Here is a 17,198-nt window from a genome sequence, read left to right as displayed (position 1 = left end):
AAAGGGATCAACTATAATGACGATGTCAACCCTTCTTGGTTCTATATAGAATCATTGCTTTTTACTAAAGAACCCTTAAAGAACCATCTTTTTTAAGAGCGTAGTTTAGGCAAACTTAAAGAGGTTTGACCGTTACATGTAGTAGTAGACCTATATAAAGTTTAACACATTAAACATGTAAAAGGAATGAAAATCAAAAGAAATGCCTGGTTTTATTTCATATTTAACAACATTTTCGTATGAACTGACTGATTTATTCAAAATGTGCCAAAACGACAACAGCAAAATATAATATTATATGAAATAAAAAACAGGCATTTTCATTCAATCAAGTTTTATTGTGTTAAACTTTTCATAGATGATTATTATTATTATTATTATTATTATTATTATTATTATTATCTATGTTTCCCCTCCCACCTGTCTGGCTCCTACATTCCCCCCAGTTCTGTGTGTGCATGCTTTGGTACTGTTTTGGTGACTGTTTGCATTCTGCCTTACATGTTTTTAGCTTTACTGTGATTTTTGCATCCCTTTTAGTGCATACTGAGGTTTTACATCCTTTCATCTCTTTTATCTGCCCAGACGTCACATTGTTGCATTATCGTGCATGCTTGTTGACCTTATTATCATTATTATTATAATTATTATTATTATTATTATTATTATTATTATGTCCTCTGAATCTGCCCACACGTGCTAGGTGCTGTTAGGGGAGGGGGGGGCGTGGTCTGTGGGGTCCCGGAGCTCGAGCCTCGCACCATCCCTCCACACTCGCGTTCAGCAGCTCGAGCATCAGCAGCAGCAGCGATGCCCGCGGGCTCCAACCGCTCGGACTGCGCGCGCTGCGGTGTCTCCGGCGCCCCTCCGCACCACCCGCATCCGCCTCCGCCGCCGCTCACGCTCTTCCCGCTGCCCGCGCTGGTGGCCGTGACTGTCGCGTGCGCCCTGTTGTTCGTGGCGGGAGTGGTGGGGAACCTGACGACCATCGTGGTGGTGAGCCGCTACCGGGACATGCGCACCACCACCAACCTGTACCTGCGCAGCATGGCGCTGTCCGACCTGCTGGTGTTCGCGTGCATGCCGCTGGACCTGCAGCGCGTGTGGCGCTACCGGCCGTGGCCGCTGGGCGGCGCCGTCTGCAAGCTGTTCCACTTCGTGAGCGAGTGCTGCACGCACTGCACGGCCCTCAGCATCGCCGCGCTCAGCGTGCACCGCTACCTGGCCGTGCGCTTCCCGCTGCGCGCCAAGGTGGCCGTGACGCGCCGCCGCGTGCGCGCCGTCATCCTCGCGCTGTGGGCCGTGAGCGCCTGCAGCGCCGGCCCCGTGCTCGCGCTGGTCGGAGTGGAGCACGAGCACGAGCGCGAGCGGCACGAGGCCGAGAACGACACCGAGAGCCGGAGCGGAAACTGGACGTGGGACTGGAGCGAGGGCCGCGCGGAGGCGGAGTGCACGGCCACGCGGCACGCGGTGAAGTCCGGGCTGCTCTCTGCCGTGGTGTGCGTGAGCGGCGCGCTCGTGGCCCTTCCCGCGCTCTGCTTGTGCGTGCTGTACACACTGATCGGGAGGAAACTGAGCCGGGGACGGCGTGCGGACGCACGCAGCTCCGCGAGGGACAAGAACCACAGACAGAGCATAAAGCTGCTGGGTAAGAGAGAGAGAGCATTACGCACGAGGGCGCAAAGCACGCAGAGTGCAGCACATCTCACAAACCCAGAGAGAGAGGAAGACAGAAAGAGAGACAGACAGTGTGATGATGCTGTGTAATCGAGAAAGAGCAAGAGAGAAATGAGAGAGAGAGAGAGAGAGAGAGAGAGAGAGAGAGAGAGAGACAATGTGGTGATGCAGGGTAAATGAAAGGAGGGAAAGAAAAAGAAGGAGAGAGCGAGGATGGGCGCGCGATACGCACGAGAGCGCACATCATGTCTACCATGAAACGTCCGCGGTAAAGTTCCAAATGTATGCACGAGGGAGAGAACCACACAGGTTCTCCTAGATACTGTAGAACAGAACAGAATAAAACACAACAGAACTGTATAGAACAGAACAGAGTAGAACAAAATGTAAATAATAGAACAGAACAATACAATAAATCAATGGAATAGAACTGAATAGAAAACAGTAGAACAGAATAGAACTGAATGGAATAAAACTGAATAGAATAGAATAAAACAGAACAAATACAATAAATCAATGGAATAGAACTGAATAGAATACAGTAGAATAGAATAGAACAGAACAGATACAATAAATCAATGGAATGGAACTGAATAGAATACAGTAGAATAGAATAGAAAAGAACAGATACAATAAATCAATGGAATAGAACTGAATAGAATACAATAGAATACAATAGAATCGAACAGAACAGATACAATAAATCAATGGAATAGAACTGAATAGAATACAGTAGAATAGAATAGAATAGATACAAATGAATAGAATAGAACTGAATAGAACTGAATAGTATACAATAGAATATAACAGTAGAACAGAACACATTAATATAGAACAGAACATAATAGAGTAGAAGGGAATAGAACAGGTTGATATAAAGTAAAAATATAGAACAGAACAGAGTATAATAGAACATAATAATCATTAAAAAATAATAAAGAATAGAAATAAATAATAAAATAATAAAGAATTAAAAAACAGAAAAACAGAATAGAATAGAGTGGTATAGAATAGAATAAAAAGAATAGAATACAAAAGAATACAACAGTGTGTAGTAGAATAGAACAGATTAATATAGAATGAAAAATTACAATAGAACAGAGTAGAACACATTAATATAGAGCAAAACAGAACAGAACAGAACCAAGTAGAAGCGAATAGAACAGGTTAATATAAAATAGAACAGAGAAGAACAGAACATACTAATGCAGAATAAAACAGATTAGGATGGAACAAAGAAGAATAGAGCAGAATAAAAAGAATAGAAAAACAGAATAGAACAGAATAGAGTGGTATAGAATACAACAATGGAATGGAGCAGAATCATATAGAATAGAACAGAAGAGAATAGAATAAAATAGAAGAGAAAAAACAGAATATAGTAAAACAGAGGAGTATAGGGTAAAACAACAGAGTAAAACAGAATAGAAATAAACTGTATAGAATAGAACAGAACAGAAAGCAGCTGTACAGCAGTAGAATAGCACAATAAAGAATGGAACAGAAGAGAGAGAACAGAAGTGTATAATATAAAATAAAAATAGTATAGCATAGAATGGTATAGAATTGAGCAGAACGGAGTAGCATATAATAGTACAGAATAGAATAATATAGAATTGAACAGAACAAAAAATTATACAACAGAATAGAGTAGTAAAGAATTAAACAGAACAGAGGTTTAGAACAGACTTAAATAGAATAGCACAGAATAGAATAGTATAGAACAGAATAGAATAGACTAGAAAAAATAGAACAGATTCTACCACAATAGAGCAGCCTAGAATAAAACAAAATATAATAGGAAAAATGTATATAATAGAACAGAACAAAACCAGTACAGAACACAGCAAAATAGAACAGAATTAAATAGAATAGTATAGAATAGAACAGAACAGTATAGTATAGAATACAGTAGTATAGAATTCCGCAAAATAGAGCAGAATAGAAAAGAACAGAATAATATAGAACAGAATAGAATTGTACAGAATACAGTAGTATAGAATTCCACAAAATAGAACAGAATAGAGAAGAACAGAATATTATAGAACAGAATCGAATCATATAGAATACAGTAGTATAGAATTCCACAAAATAGAACAGAATAGAGAAGAACAGAATATTATAGAACAGAATAGAATTGTATAGAATACAGTAGTATAGAATTCCACAAAATATAGCAGAATAGAAAAGAACAGAATAATGAATAGAATAAAATTGTATAGAATACAGTAGTATAGAATTCCACAAAATAGAACAGAATAGAGAAGAACAGAATATTATAGAACAGAATAGAATCGTATAGAATACAGTAGTATAGAATTCCACAAAATAGAACAGAATAGAGAAGAACAGAATATTATAGAACAGAATAGAATTGTATAGAATACAGTAGTATAGAATTCCACAAAATAGAACAGAATAGAGAAGAACAGAATATTATAGAACAGAATAGAATCGTATAGAATACAGTAGTATAGAATTCCACAAAATAGAACAGAATAGAGAAGAAAAGAATATTATAGAATAGAACAGAATAAAATAGTATAGAATAGAACAGAACAGTATAGAACAGAGTAGTACAGAAAAAAACAGAATAGAACAGAACAGTATAGAATACAGTAGTATAGAATTCCACAAAATAGAAAAGAATAGAGAAGAACAGAATATTATAGAATAGAATAGTATAGAATACAGTAGTATAGAATTCCACAAAATAGAACAGAAGAGAGAAGAACTGAATATTATAGAATAGAACAGAATAGAATAGTATAGAATTATACAAAATAGAACAGAATTGAACAGAAAAGAACAGCATAGTATAGAATTGAACAGAAAATTTTTATAGAATTTAACAGAATACAAAAAGTTCCAAACTGACCTTCCCTTCATACACTGTATAATTATATATTTCATATACAAAATTGAATTGAATTGAATTGAATGTCATTGTCAGTGAAGCACTGTGAATATATGTAAAACAATGTAAAAATGATTCCAAAAGATCAAAAACATCTAAATTGTCTCTCTGTTCTGTTCTGTTCTATTCTATTCTATTCTATTCTATTCTGTTCTATTCTCCATCAAGGTCAGTAGGAGAAAGCTGAGCTGATGTCTGCAGCATTATGAATCGTGTTGTCACACTTTTTAGAATGCAATGACGTGTGAAATAGAGGCTGTGTGTTTGAATGGGGAATATTCCTGGTCTAATAGATCCCATTAGATATAGTAACACACCCTGTTATCAGCGGAGCGGGATACGAGCGGTCACCTGGTGTTCAGTTCAACCCTGTCAGACTGGCCGTTATGTCAAAACTCCACACTGTCTCTAGAGCACCTTTAAGTGAGGGATGCGGTTTTTTTCCAGTGAAACTTCCCTGTGAGATATTCTGCTGACCAGTGAGCTCCAGGTCGGCACTCTGGGCCATTTCCTTAGCTATTGGTTGAAACAGTGCTGCATCGCTCACTTTACTGTTTTGCGTATAGATCAGTTTCCGTCCACCGCTTTTGTCGGTGACGTCCAGGGTGAAGATTTAGATATGAAAATGTTTTCCAGTGGTTTGACGGAAATGATCCACGCTGATAAACTGGAATTTGCTAGTTAGCCTAATAACTTTCGTTTCATTGGATAAAATCTGTCAGTCTGAGAGAGATTTGATAAACAGCGATGATCAAAAGATGACAGGGTCAAGCTGAAGGTCGTCAGTCTACCAGGGGTTGTATTACAGACACTGACAAGATCTGACAGGTCAAGATATGATTTTTCACAAATTTGTATTACAGAAGCAAATCTGATCTTAATTTACAAACCTTATCTGATCTTACAGCGTCTTATCTCCAGTTAGGAAATCGCAACCTGCTCGATCGAGATCGATAATCAACTGTCACGTCTGTTGCCTAGCAACCGACAATATACACACAGCTAAAACATAAACGCGTAATCAAAATAACGTTAAAATGAGTTACAGCTGCCGTTACTGATGTAAAAGGGTCAAAACTAAAGTGTGATAAATTGTAGGTTGTGAATACTGTGAGAGCGCCCCCTGCTGTTTATCAGACCACCGCCGCTCCCCAGTTTCAGTCTCCATTTCCCAAACGCTTTAGCCGAGCGCGCTAATGTTACTCCTCCTAATAATCAGACGCACGTTCAGCTCCGTCTCCTCATTATTCACCACCATCACTGTAATATTTCATCATCAACATTAACACACGAAGGTGATCAGAGGGGTGGTGGAGATCGAGTCTGCAGCGTCTGAGATCTTTAAAACGCAGAGTTAGAAAAGAAAATCATCTCACAGTGAAAGCAGCGTTTTACAGTAGAGATAAATGGAGCTCATTATGCTGGTAGTGAACTCTGCTGCTGACTCAGCTGCCTAAAAACCATAGAAACGGACCTTAAACAGAAGTGAGGACCCTGTTGGGGTTCATCCTAAAGTTAGGACAGGATTTAGGAGGTTTAGTCTAGTTAGGATGTTTGTGTGATGCTGTTTTCTTATCTGGAGTTCATGATGAGATTATGAAGTTAGGACCTGTTATTCTGTTATAGCTACTGTCCTGAATTCAGTCGTCAAGGAGACCAAACAGATCAGATTTCAGAGTTAAAGTGTTTCTGTAATACGGCTCCTGGTGATCACTCAGAACACCACCCAGTTCCACTGACAGCAGCCATCCTGAGATCTCCTGCAGTTAAATTACTGCGTCAATCTTACCTGAATTTCCACTCTGGCTTGTGTGCACACTTACACCTGCCTGACAGATCACCGTAGAGTTTCTGCATACTGCAAATTGGAAAAGTCTTCATTCTTGAAATATAGAATCAAGAACATTATTTTGGGAATCGACTCTTGGAATCAGCTCACGTCACTTGGAATTGTAAGTGCTAAAATGTTTTCTTGCCTCATAAACCCCAAAAGTTTTTTGACAGAAACCTTCAGTTTAAAGACTCACGAGACACGAGCGCTTGCCAGCGAATTTTCACAAGAGAAATTACCTTCATTTCAGTGGAAATTACTACATCATGTGATTTCGCAAAAAAAAGTTACTGCAAATTTCACATTGAGTTCAACTTTGTTGAACTTTGACAAGTGAATTCGGCTATTTCCAGGTTGAAGTGGCACTAATCAGATTTTTTGCCCTAATGTGACTCAGAGCTGTATGGACACACATCTGATCTTTTCAAATCCGACCTGAGCCACTTTCATATGTGGTCCTAGATCGGATACGTATCCGATTTGTGGTCATGTGACCTTATTGTGACGCTCAGATCAGAACTCATCTGCTTTTTTTCCACTGCGCCATCATTCAGCGTTACCATGGCAGCAGCACCGAACAGAAGTTAAAGCCTGTAAACGGTGGAAAAGCAGCTCATCTCACCTTTTTCTCCTTCGTCTCGCTCTAATAATGAAGCTGAGAGCTGATCAGAGTTAATGATCTTCTCAGCGAAGCTCGTTCTGCTCGTTAGTTTGTGCTGATGATGAACGTGATTCATTCACGTGACGTTACTGAGTAGGATGAGCTCACGAGGGTCATTTCAGGACGCCGGTTCGTCACATTAATGACAGATTTGAATCACTTACCTAAACGAGCGTGAACCATCCTGTCAGAGAGATCGGATTTGAGCAAGAAATCAGACTTGAGCAACAAGGCTTGTAATGTGAACGTAGCCTTCGTGACTCCTGAGGTCATAAGTACGGCTTGACTTGTTTAAGTGGTTTTGGTCAGAAACAAAACAGACGCATTGGAAATAATGTTTTTGTTTTTCTCTCAAAAAGAAAAGAAAGAGTCTGTTTGTTTTGCATTACTGCAATGAAATCAGAGGAGCAGAGGATGCTTGCAAAACGAATAAAGCTTTTATCCAGTTACACACATCACATAACAAGGTTATATTTATATTTCCGCGTATGGATGATTTTAGACTGCAGTGTTTGTGTGTGGCTGCTGAATAACTAAAATACAACCAGTTTACAATCCAACGGTCAGTAACTGTCACTGATTGGGAAAAGTAGAGTTTCCCTATAGTGAATATGGCATTGTGGTGGAGTTCATGTACGTTCATCTCGTATATATGATATTTCCAACATCCGGCAGCATTACGCTGTGTTGGCCTTTGAAGGGGTGGAGCTTCATTTAACAGCACTAAACCTGCAAGATTAAGGAAATGCTAATTTTAGCTTTGTCTAAACACAAACTTTGAACATTTATTTCCCTCTGACCATAAATAAACACATAAAGGGAGACTGGCAGGCAGTCAGCTGGGAGACAGTATTATTATATTTACTTTTATGGTTTTGCAGTTTGTTTTAGACTAGTTACCCAGCTAACTGCACTGTTAGCTTGTTGGCTAACAACAACTGCACACAGCACCCCACTGACTCTACCCACTCTAGTTGACTATACTTCATTACTACTCATTAGTTGCAGCGCTGTTGGCTGAAGACACAAATAAACATGTCAAAGTTCACCAAGTTGAACTTGATGTAAAATTCCCGCGCAAGTTTAAGAGTGAAATCACTCATCATTCCACTGAAATGAATGTAGTTCCTCTGGCAAAGATTCGCTGGCAGATTCTAGTTTGACTGAGCTGTTAAGCTGAAGGTTTTCCTCAAATATTTTTGGGGTTTTTAAAGACAAAGAAATGTACATATTTGATTCTCAGATCCAAGAATCGAGTCCCTCACGAGTGTATAACTTATTTCCTCGCTTTAATGTCATAACTGTTTAGGGTTGGAAAGTTAGCTAGCTCACTAACTGAACCAACACAGTCCACGGTAATTTGTCAGTCCAGCCTCAGCCACGCCCATTTCACAAAGCAACACAAGCTGCAAATATCTAGTGTGACTGAGGCTTAATACGTGATGTAATCCTGCATACTCAATGTCACCCTGGTCTTCATTTCCATCTCATTCATGCATGTTTCGTATGTTTCACGTGTTAAATTGGGAAGCATGTTCAATGGTTTGGAGTTTCGTCAGTCATCACGTTTCTGTTTTCTCTCCCCTCCGTAGCTGTGGTGGTGTTGGCCTTCGTGCTCTGCTGGCTTCCCTTCCACGTGGTCCGCTTCCTGATCTCCGCCTCCTCAGCCGCGGGTTCCCCCATCATGTCTCTGATCAGCCAGTACTGCAGCCTCATCTCCTTCGTGCTCTTTTATCTCAGTGCCGCCATCAACCCCATCCTCTACAACATCATGTCGGAGAAGTACAGGGCCGCCGTGTGTCGCCTCTTTGGAATTCACGGCCGCCGGCGCAGGAGCGCATCCGTCACGAAGGCCGAAAGCTGCCCTGGACTCAATGAATCCACCGTCAGCCTGTGACCGCTGGACACACAAACACTCTCATGCTTCTCATTCAGGGATGCGGGAAGGCATTTATAGCTAAAAACTACACCAGATAAAATCAGAACCCTTTGGTTGGAAAGTCTCAGTCAGGAACTGCTGTAATAGCGGTAAGTTAGCCAGCTGATCTGGAGAATCACTCCGCGCTCTGTCAGTAGAAATAGCTGGGATGTAGGGCTAACGTTAGCTAGCTGTTCTGGAAGTGAGAAGGATTAGGGCCAAATTTAGCTAAATTAGCCAAAGAATCACTTTGCTTTCTCACCAGGAATAGCCGGTGTGCTAACATCAGCTATTGCTCTCAGTTTGCTAAGAATTCCCTTGCTAAGAATAGCTTAATACCTTATTATTGTACAGCGAATGTTAGCCAGCAGGTCTGGAGAATCACTTGCTCTTTCTTGCTAGGAATAACTGACAAAGAGCTAATGGCTAATGTTAGCCAGCAGATCTGGAGAATCACCTGGTTTCTCTTGCTTGGAAAAGCTGTTGAAGAGCTAATGTTAGCTAGCTGGTCTGGGGGCACGGATTGCTATGCTGTCTCTTGTTAGGAATAGCAGGCGTGAGGCTAGGTTAGCCAGCTGATCTGAGGATTCCTCTCATTAACAATAGCTGTTGTAGGGCTTACATCCCTGCTGGAAAAGCCCGTAGAAACAATGAAGTGTTTCTGTTGGTTCCTGATAGATTTGACATTTTTAATGGGGTTTTTTAATGTAAAGGATCCTAATGGTTCAACAAGTGACCAATGGCTGATTCTAAATGCATTTGATGGTTTCCTAATGGGCTCTCTCTCGTGAGGAATAGCTCTTGTACAGCTAACATTAGCCAGCTGATCTAGATCTAGATGATTACACTGCTTTCTCTCTTCAGGAATAGCTGTAGTAGCGCCAACTTTAGCTTGGTGATTCTGCAGTTCCTAATCAGCTACCTATCCTCTCTCTGAAAAAAAATCAGAGAGACCAGTAAAAGTTCCTGCTGGTTCCTGATGGTGTTCAGTAGTCAGTAACGGTGTTTTATGTTTTCCTCATGGGTCAATATCACAGTGTAAAAGACTCTAATGGTTTAATAGGTATTCTGGAACTCATTCCAGATGCAACTGATAGTTTCCAAAATGGGATCTAAAGGTGTCATACAGGAAACTAGTGGTCCTTAATGGTAACCATTCAGCAAATTCCCATTAAAGCAAAACTATCAGGTTTCAATTCTGTTGGTTCTAAGGGTTTTTTTTCAACAGGGTTCTCTTTCTCTTTGAAGCTGAGACTAATGGTCAGTGTCATTGGGAACCAAACTGGTGGAATGTAAACCAAATGACAATGTCAAATTTAATAGACTAATGCAGATTTTGAAACAAGCACACAGATCAATAGTAAATTAAAAATACTTTTAAAAATCTGTTCTTTTTTATTTTTAGTAGCTTCAACGAAAGAATCCTGACTGTAGAAAGGGCAACACCCAGAACGACCACGCTTCCCGTGTCCCTGGTCTCATTTCACCTTCTGTAAAATCCATAGAAACGTAGCGAGCACAACACTAACCCTCTACACTGTGGATGCACCGGTGGTTGGAGACAAAAACTGTTCTGCTACAATCTCATCAGATTAAAGACGAGTTTCAGACGCATCATATAATGAACACTGGACGGCGGCCTCTGGTCAAAGAGGAAGCAACAAACATCAAACCATCAAACTCAGAAGATCAGGGAGGACGGAAGAGGAGCACTGCATTTCATTACCGACCGTGTACAGATGACATCAAGTGATGCCTTGAAGTTTCACAAATGTCAACTGTAGATAAATCTGTCTGGTAAACGAAATGAGGTAGAGCGAATGAAAGAACATCCGTTGCCTTAAATTTCATAAAAATCTGGAGGACAAAACGAGCACTGTAGATACAGCAGCATCCTCTCGCTCCTGATGAGGAGAAGCGAAGGTGCTGTGCTTCATGCTAACTGTGTGCCTCAAATATAACATGTTGTCACCTCTTAGCAACGATTAGCCCAGCATGTGTGTGTGGGAGAACTTGATTTCTTCACGTAGGATATGTTCCTGGATCAATGACCCTTTAATTGATGCCAGCTGATGTAATCAGTGTTCTAGCTCACCTGTAGTTAGGCAGTACTCCAGAAGTAGATCCCTCTCCCAAAGTGATCTGCAGACATGGACCATGATGGTCCTCCTGGATAGACTTGCTAATGTAGATTCTGGACCATCGTGTTCATCCTGGATAGACTTGCTAATGTAGATTCTGGACCATCATGTTTCTCCTGGATAGATTTGCTAATGTAGATTCTGGACCATCATGTTTCTCCTGGATAGATTTGCTAATGTAGATTCTGGACCATCATGTTCTTCTAGGATAGATTTGCTAATGTGGATTCTGTATCATCATGTACCTCCTGGATAGATTTGCTAATGTAGATTCTGGACCATCGTGTTCATCCTGGATAGACTTGCTAATGTGGATTCTGGACCATCATGTTCTTCTAGGATAGATTTGCTAATGTGGATTCTGGACCATCATGTTCTTCTAGGATAGATTTGCTAATGTGGATTCTGGACCATCATGTTCTTCTAGGATAGATTTGCTAATGTAGATTCTGGACCATCATGTTCTTCTAGGATAGATTTGCTAATGTAGATTCTGGACCATCATGTTCTTCTAGGACAGATTTGCTAATGTGGATTCTGGACCATCATGTTCTTCTAGGATAGATTTGCTAATGTGGATTCTGGACCATCATGTACCTCCTGGATAAATTTGCTAATGTAGATTCTGGACCATCATGTTCTTCTAGGATAGATTTGCTAATGTGGATTCTGGACCATCATGTTCTTATAGGATAGATTTGCTAATGTAGATTCTGGACCATCATGTTCTTCTAGGATAGATTTGCTAATGTAGATTCTGTATCATCATGTTTCTCCTGGATAGATTTGCCAATGTAGATTCTGGGCCATCATGTTCCTCTAGAATAGATTTGCCAATGTAGATTCTGGACCATCATGATCCTCCTGGATAGATTTGCTAATGTAGATTCTGGACCATCATGATCCTCCTGGATAGATTTGCTAGTATAGATTCACGACCTGAATTGATTTGCTGTAATGATGAGCCTGGACTAACATTACTATTGCCTACCTATTAGGGAGTTAACTTTTGGCTAACGTTGGCAAAGACTGTGAAGTTTTCATAATTTGAACAATTGGCTGCAAAATTTCAAAGGGTTTGTTCAATTTCTGGGAACTGAAAAGAGCTACAGAGCTTTAGCCACCTTCAGTATGTTTTTTAACAGATTCACTAATGTTAGCTAAACACATGCAAATTATTAAATTCTTCTTTGTGTTTAAATGCTTGATTTCTACTAAACTTGGTGTTTCCATGTTTTCAACAAATTGAGGTTCCCAATTTAATGATCTGAAGTGCAAAAACTGACAGGTGAATTTTCCTCCGGTTCAGAGAGGATTAGGAAGTGCTCACTGATGCATGGTAGAAATTAATACTGTTCCAGGAATCGGAACGGCAACCGCTACACTGCCTAACTACTAGACATTTGTGAGTTGTCACTGTCATTAAGTCCACTTTGTCCACTTTGCTGAGAAAAGCTTTGTTCGAGATCTGGTTTGGTATGAAACAGTAAGATTTAGCTAGTTCTCAGTGCCCCCTAGTGGTGACATTATGTTTTGTTGTTGTTCAAAATAACCACATTATGGATAAAACTCACTGGCTACTTTAATAGGCAAAAAAACCCAAAACTGGTAAACACTCAAATAATTCCTGTTCAGACCACCAGAAACAGATGGACTACAAAAGTAATTGTAGCATTACAAAATGCTCCTATATGGCAAGTAGATAAAATGGACAATGAGTGTAAGAACAAGCTAGGTGGACCTAATAAAGTGGACAGTGAGTATATGAAGGGATGGATTCCTGCCCTTTACCTCTGACTGCCAGGAGCTCTGGGGGGCCAAAGACCACTAGGCTTGAATATACTGGACAGCAGATACATAAATAAAATGAATGAATGAACAGGAGTTAATAAACAAATGACTAAATAAATGAAGAAATATGAACTGTTCTCAGGCCTCTCAAGTTTTATATTATCATCAGCTCAAATGAGGTGGCTTGAAACAAAATTGAGGAGAAACAATGTTTCAAATCTTACATGAAAGTCTTCAAATCTGAAAAAAAGCACAAATTCGTACGATGTAGATACGATATGACACATTATTAGGACTAATTTGGGTTATTTGTTGTGGAGGGTCCTCAGGAGACCATGATCCATCCGACCGAAAGGGTCTGAGGTTAGAAGGGCGTGGACTCAAAGCCCCCCGGAGTCTGTCTGGTCTGTGCCTGAACAGAACTGTTGATCCAGGTATTTGTCCTCCTGAAGAAATGCCGTCTCCTGTGTGGGTGAGTGAGTTTATGTGTCAGTAATTTGTATGTGTGTGTAAAATAGATGCTCAGGGCTCCTGATACGCCTGCATAACATCAGCAGAAGGAGCACAAGGCTGTATATGTTCTATCATTAATAAACAGAAGTCGAAGCCTTGGCCTACGCATGGCAAAGCAGCTCCCGCTTACAGTCCAGTTGTTGTGTGGCAAGAAAAGTATACGCACTTAAGTCTGTGTCCTTGAAACCGTTCTCATTTGTGCTTCGTAAGACCAGTGAAATCACTGCAGATGTTTGTGTTGAATGTGTAAAGAGCCAGACAGTGTTGGTGAATGTAAATACGGAGCTACTTGTCTGAAATTCTGTACATAATCATGTATATAAATTAAAAGTTGTACATAGATATGTGGTATAATCATGCATTTCTGTGATTTTTGCACATTGAAAATGTCTGGCTGCTGAGTGAGTCTAGTTAAACTGATTTAACTAGATGCATTCGGCTTAATAAATCAAATTCTGGAAGCTGTAAGTTTGGCTTTGTCTTGAAAAGTGAAGCAGAAACAAATCCAACAGGAAAAGCAGCACAGAATAAGGCTCAGTACTGTCATTATGGGAAACAGCAAAACTTTGCAATGGACAACGTCACAGCCAGAGTTAATACAGCTAAAGCAGATTTAATTAGAAAGGTGTGAATGATAATGAACTGGACAGCACCGAAGAAGCTAAGTGCTAATAAGCGTCATTAAACTGATAGTTTGGCCAAAAATTAAATGTAGCAATTTCTCCCTAATTTTGACTTGTTGTTCCAGTATAGACATTCAGTGAAGCCCACTGCAACCACAGTGACCCCAACTGCAGCCAGAATGTTAACTGGTATGAAGAAAAGAGAGCACATTACTCTAGTTTTAACGTCCTTACAGTGGCTACCAGTGCAATTCAGAATCCAATATAAAATGCCATTGATGGTTTTTAAAGGCACCTGCGTATGTTGAGGACATGCTTTGTATATATGTGCCCTCAAGATCTTTAAGGTCTGCGTCTCAATCACTCTGAACTGTTCCTCGGTCTCGTCTTAAACATGAAGGGGATCGTGCTGTCGCTGTCGCTGCACCAGGACTTTGGAATGGCCTTCCAAGTGACATCAGGCTTCAGCTGTGACTGATTTTAAAACAAAGCTTAAAACACATTTTGATCGATTAGCATTCAGCAGTCGTTGAACTGTGGACTGAGGTCTGTACCCTGTTGTGTGAATGTGTGGTAGTGGTGTTCGGAAGGTGGGAATCCTTTTTGTTTTATTGTAAAGCACTCTGGTTTTAAATGTGCTATATAAATAAAATTTACTTACTTACTTACTAACACAACCCCCAAAAACCACGACCCCCCACACCGAAATGCACCACGCTGAGACTAAGCCTGCTATCATAGTTACAGCGAATGGACACATATTTTTGAACAACAGTAAAGAACTGGATTGACGGCTAGTTAGCTTGGTTAGCTAGTTAATTAGCCAGTGTGTACATTAACGTTAAGCCAGGCTTCTGCAGCGGTGGGACCAAGTCACTAAATTGCAAGTAACAAAGTAAGTCTCAGGTCTTGACACTCAAGTCCCGAGTCAAGATAGTCGAGTCTCGATTCAAGTCCCGAGCCAGGTCAGTTCGCCTGGTGAGTTTCTCCAGTAAGAGTGTAGGTGCTGATTGAGGGTGTGTTGATGCTGTTGTCGCTTCACTTGTTTCCAGCTTATGGAGGCGAAAGCTTGAGCTCTAACGCTTCACTCGTCTTCTGAAATAAAAGAAACCGCGTATAAACACAGTGACAGACTGACGACGGTGCTGTTTATTGAGTTTACAGCAGGAAAGGAATCTATTTACATGAAAAGTGATCGACTGTGTAGAGCTGCGTCTGCAGTCTGACTCTCCACCTATCCGGGTCTTAAGGCTGAAGTCTGAGTCAAAGTCAGAGTCACAGGTGTTCAAGTCAAAGTCGACTTGCAAGTCTTTCTGGATTTTCTCGAGTGGAGTTTCAAGTCATCAAATTTGTGACTGAAGTTGGACACCTCTGGCCATCTGTAGCCTTAGTGTACGAGTAGACTGAATGAACTGACTAACTGACCCCTTCAGCACCTCAACCCTGCAGATCCTCGCTCTGATATCAAAACAAATCATGTACTTTCTCTTTGCGTCTTGTTCAATTAACTTTCTCTTTTTCACCCCCCCCCGTACACTTCTTGGAGGTTTTCTCTCTCTCTCTCTAGCTAGCCTTCATGATTTAACTGTCCCAGTTATTATCGTTGCGCTTTGTTCTGAGGGCAGCAGTTGATGGCCACACACTGAGAGGGCAGTGGGTGACTAACGTGTCTAGATACCTGCACTTCAGTATTCGCCCGGCACACACCGTTTGTCCCAGACAGGCCCGGGACTAAATTTGAAATGACCATTTCTCTCTTTCTCACTCAGCGGTCCAGACACATAGCGGCCCACTGGGAAATCTCCTGGTTCTCCTGAGGACGGCCCATCCCTACCTGAAGGCTCGCTCGCTTTTAGGATAAGACCTCTGAAACCATGTCATTGTGCTGCAGTTGGCGTCACGCCCATATTAAGAACTCTGGATCTAATAAGTGGGGTTTTCGAGAATCACTTCTGTTGCGCTCTGCTGTAAACAACAATGATTTGAAGCCAATACATTTTTGTCTTATGCACATTTTCCCCCAGAAAGTCATTGGATCCTCTGAATTATGATTATAGATCTATATATTCAATATTGATTCACTGTCAAATCTTTATCCTCTGTTCATGTTGCTGTTGTGTTATTGTTTGCTATCCGGTGTCGACCAGAGGAGGATGGGTTCCCTATTTGAGTCTTGGTTCCTCTCAAGGTTCTTCACTCTCAGAGAGGTTTTCCTGCCACTGTTGCCGTTGGCAACACTCTTTGCGGCTTGGAGCCAGATTTCTGTAAAGCTGCTGTGTGACAACGCCTGTAAAATCACAGTGCTTTAACTAAATCTCAACTAGAGTTGAACTGGATTACAAGGCAGTTAAGGAGCCGGAATTTGACCGTTGCCAAACACCCCAGACAGTCCACTGTGTCCAGTGTGGTAGTTAAGTTGCTTTGGCAGCATTGTCACAAAGCAGCATTACAGAAATCTGGGCACAAACCCCAAGAGAGCGAGCCGAGGGAACAGCTTTGCTGTCGATTTGTGTTTTTGGCAGCTTCTTCTATTGAATTAAAAACCCTTGCCTGCCTGGAAGTTTTGGGGATGGCCATCCTAGTCTTCCAGCCCTTTATGGCACCTCTAATTAAATCTGAAACTTACAGTCCCACATTCAGCACGTCCTTCAAATGCAGCCAGTACAGAGTGACCCCATCGACACATTCAAACCCTACTTGGTTAATCGACTATGTTTAATATCAGGCACACAAGCAGAGCACAAAGTAGTTCCACTTCGACTGCTCTTTTGCCATCTGCTGCTGTAGAAGCACATACAAAACGTAGTGGGTTTAATGGGGCATGATGATTGGTTGGTGATGCATCGCCCCACTGAATGACCCCCTGACATCAGGCCTGCCATCATGTATAATTGATATAAAATGAACAGACACAGTGCCCAGGTTTCCTCTACAACACTGTATAACAGTCATGCAGTATCAGAAACCACATCATTCTGCTGAGATACTGAACACCTCCATACAGTTTGTTGAATTAGATGTGCAGTTAGCACCATGCTAATTGGTGGGGTATAAGCTTCCATTATTTATTAGCTACATCCAGTGCTAAAACTAAAGAAGCAAACTTCAGACACCGAATACATCTCG

General features: G+C 41.1%; 1 protein-coding gene across 1 annotated transcript; it reads left to right on the top strand.

Annotated features, from left to right (window-relative positions):
- Positions 1-810: 810 nt before the first annotated feature.
- LOC118797182 (growth hormone secretagogue receptor type 1-like) lies at positions 811-8,983 on the top strand. Its single transcript, XM_036556442.1, has 2 exons — positions 811-1,648; positions 8,679-8,983. The coding sequence occupies exons 1-2, from the start codon at positions 811-813 to the stop codon at positions 8,981-8,983; spliced, it is 1,143 nt and encodes a 380-aa protein (XP_036412335.1).
- Positions 8,984-17,198: the final 8,215 nt, after the last annotated feature.

The sequence above is a fragment of the Colossoma macropomum genome, unplaced genomic scaffold (assembly GCF_904425465.1).
Source record: "Colossoma macropomum unplaced genomic scaffold, Colossoma_macropomum, whole genome shotgun sequence".
Classification (NCBI taxonomy): Eukaryota; Metazoa; Chordata; class Actinopteri; order Characiformes; family Serrasalmidae; genus Colossoma; species Colossoma macropomum.
Note: the sequence above shows the minus strand (reverse complement) of the source record. Positions and strands in the feature narration are given on the sequence as shown.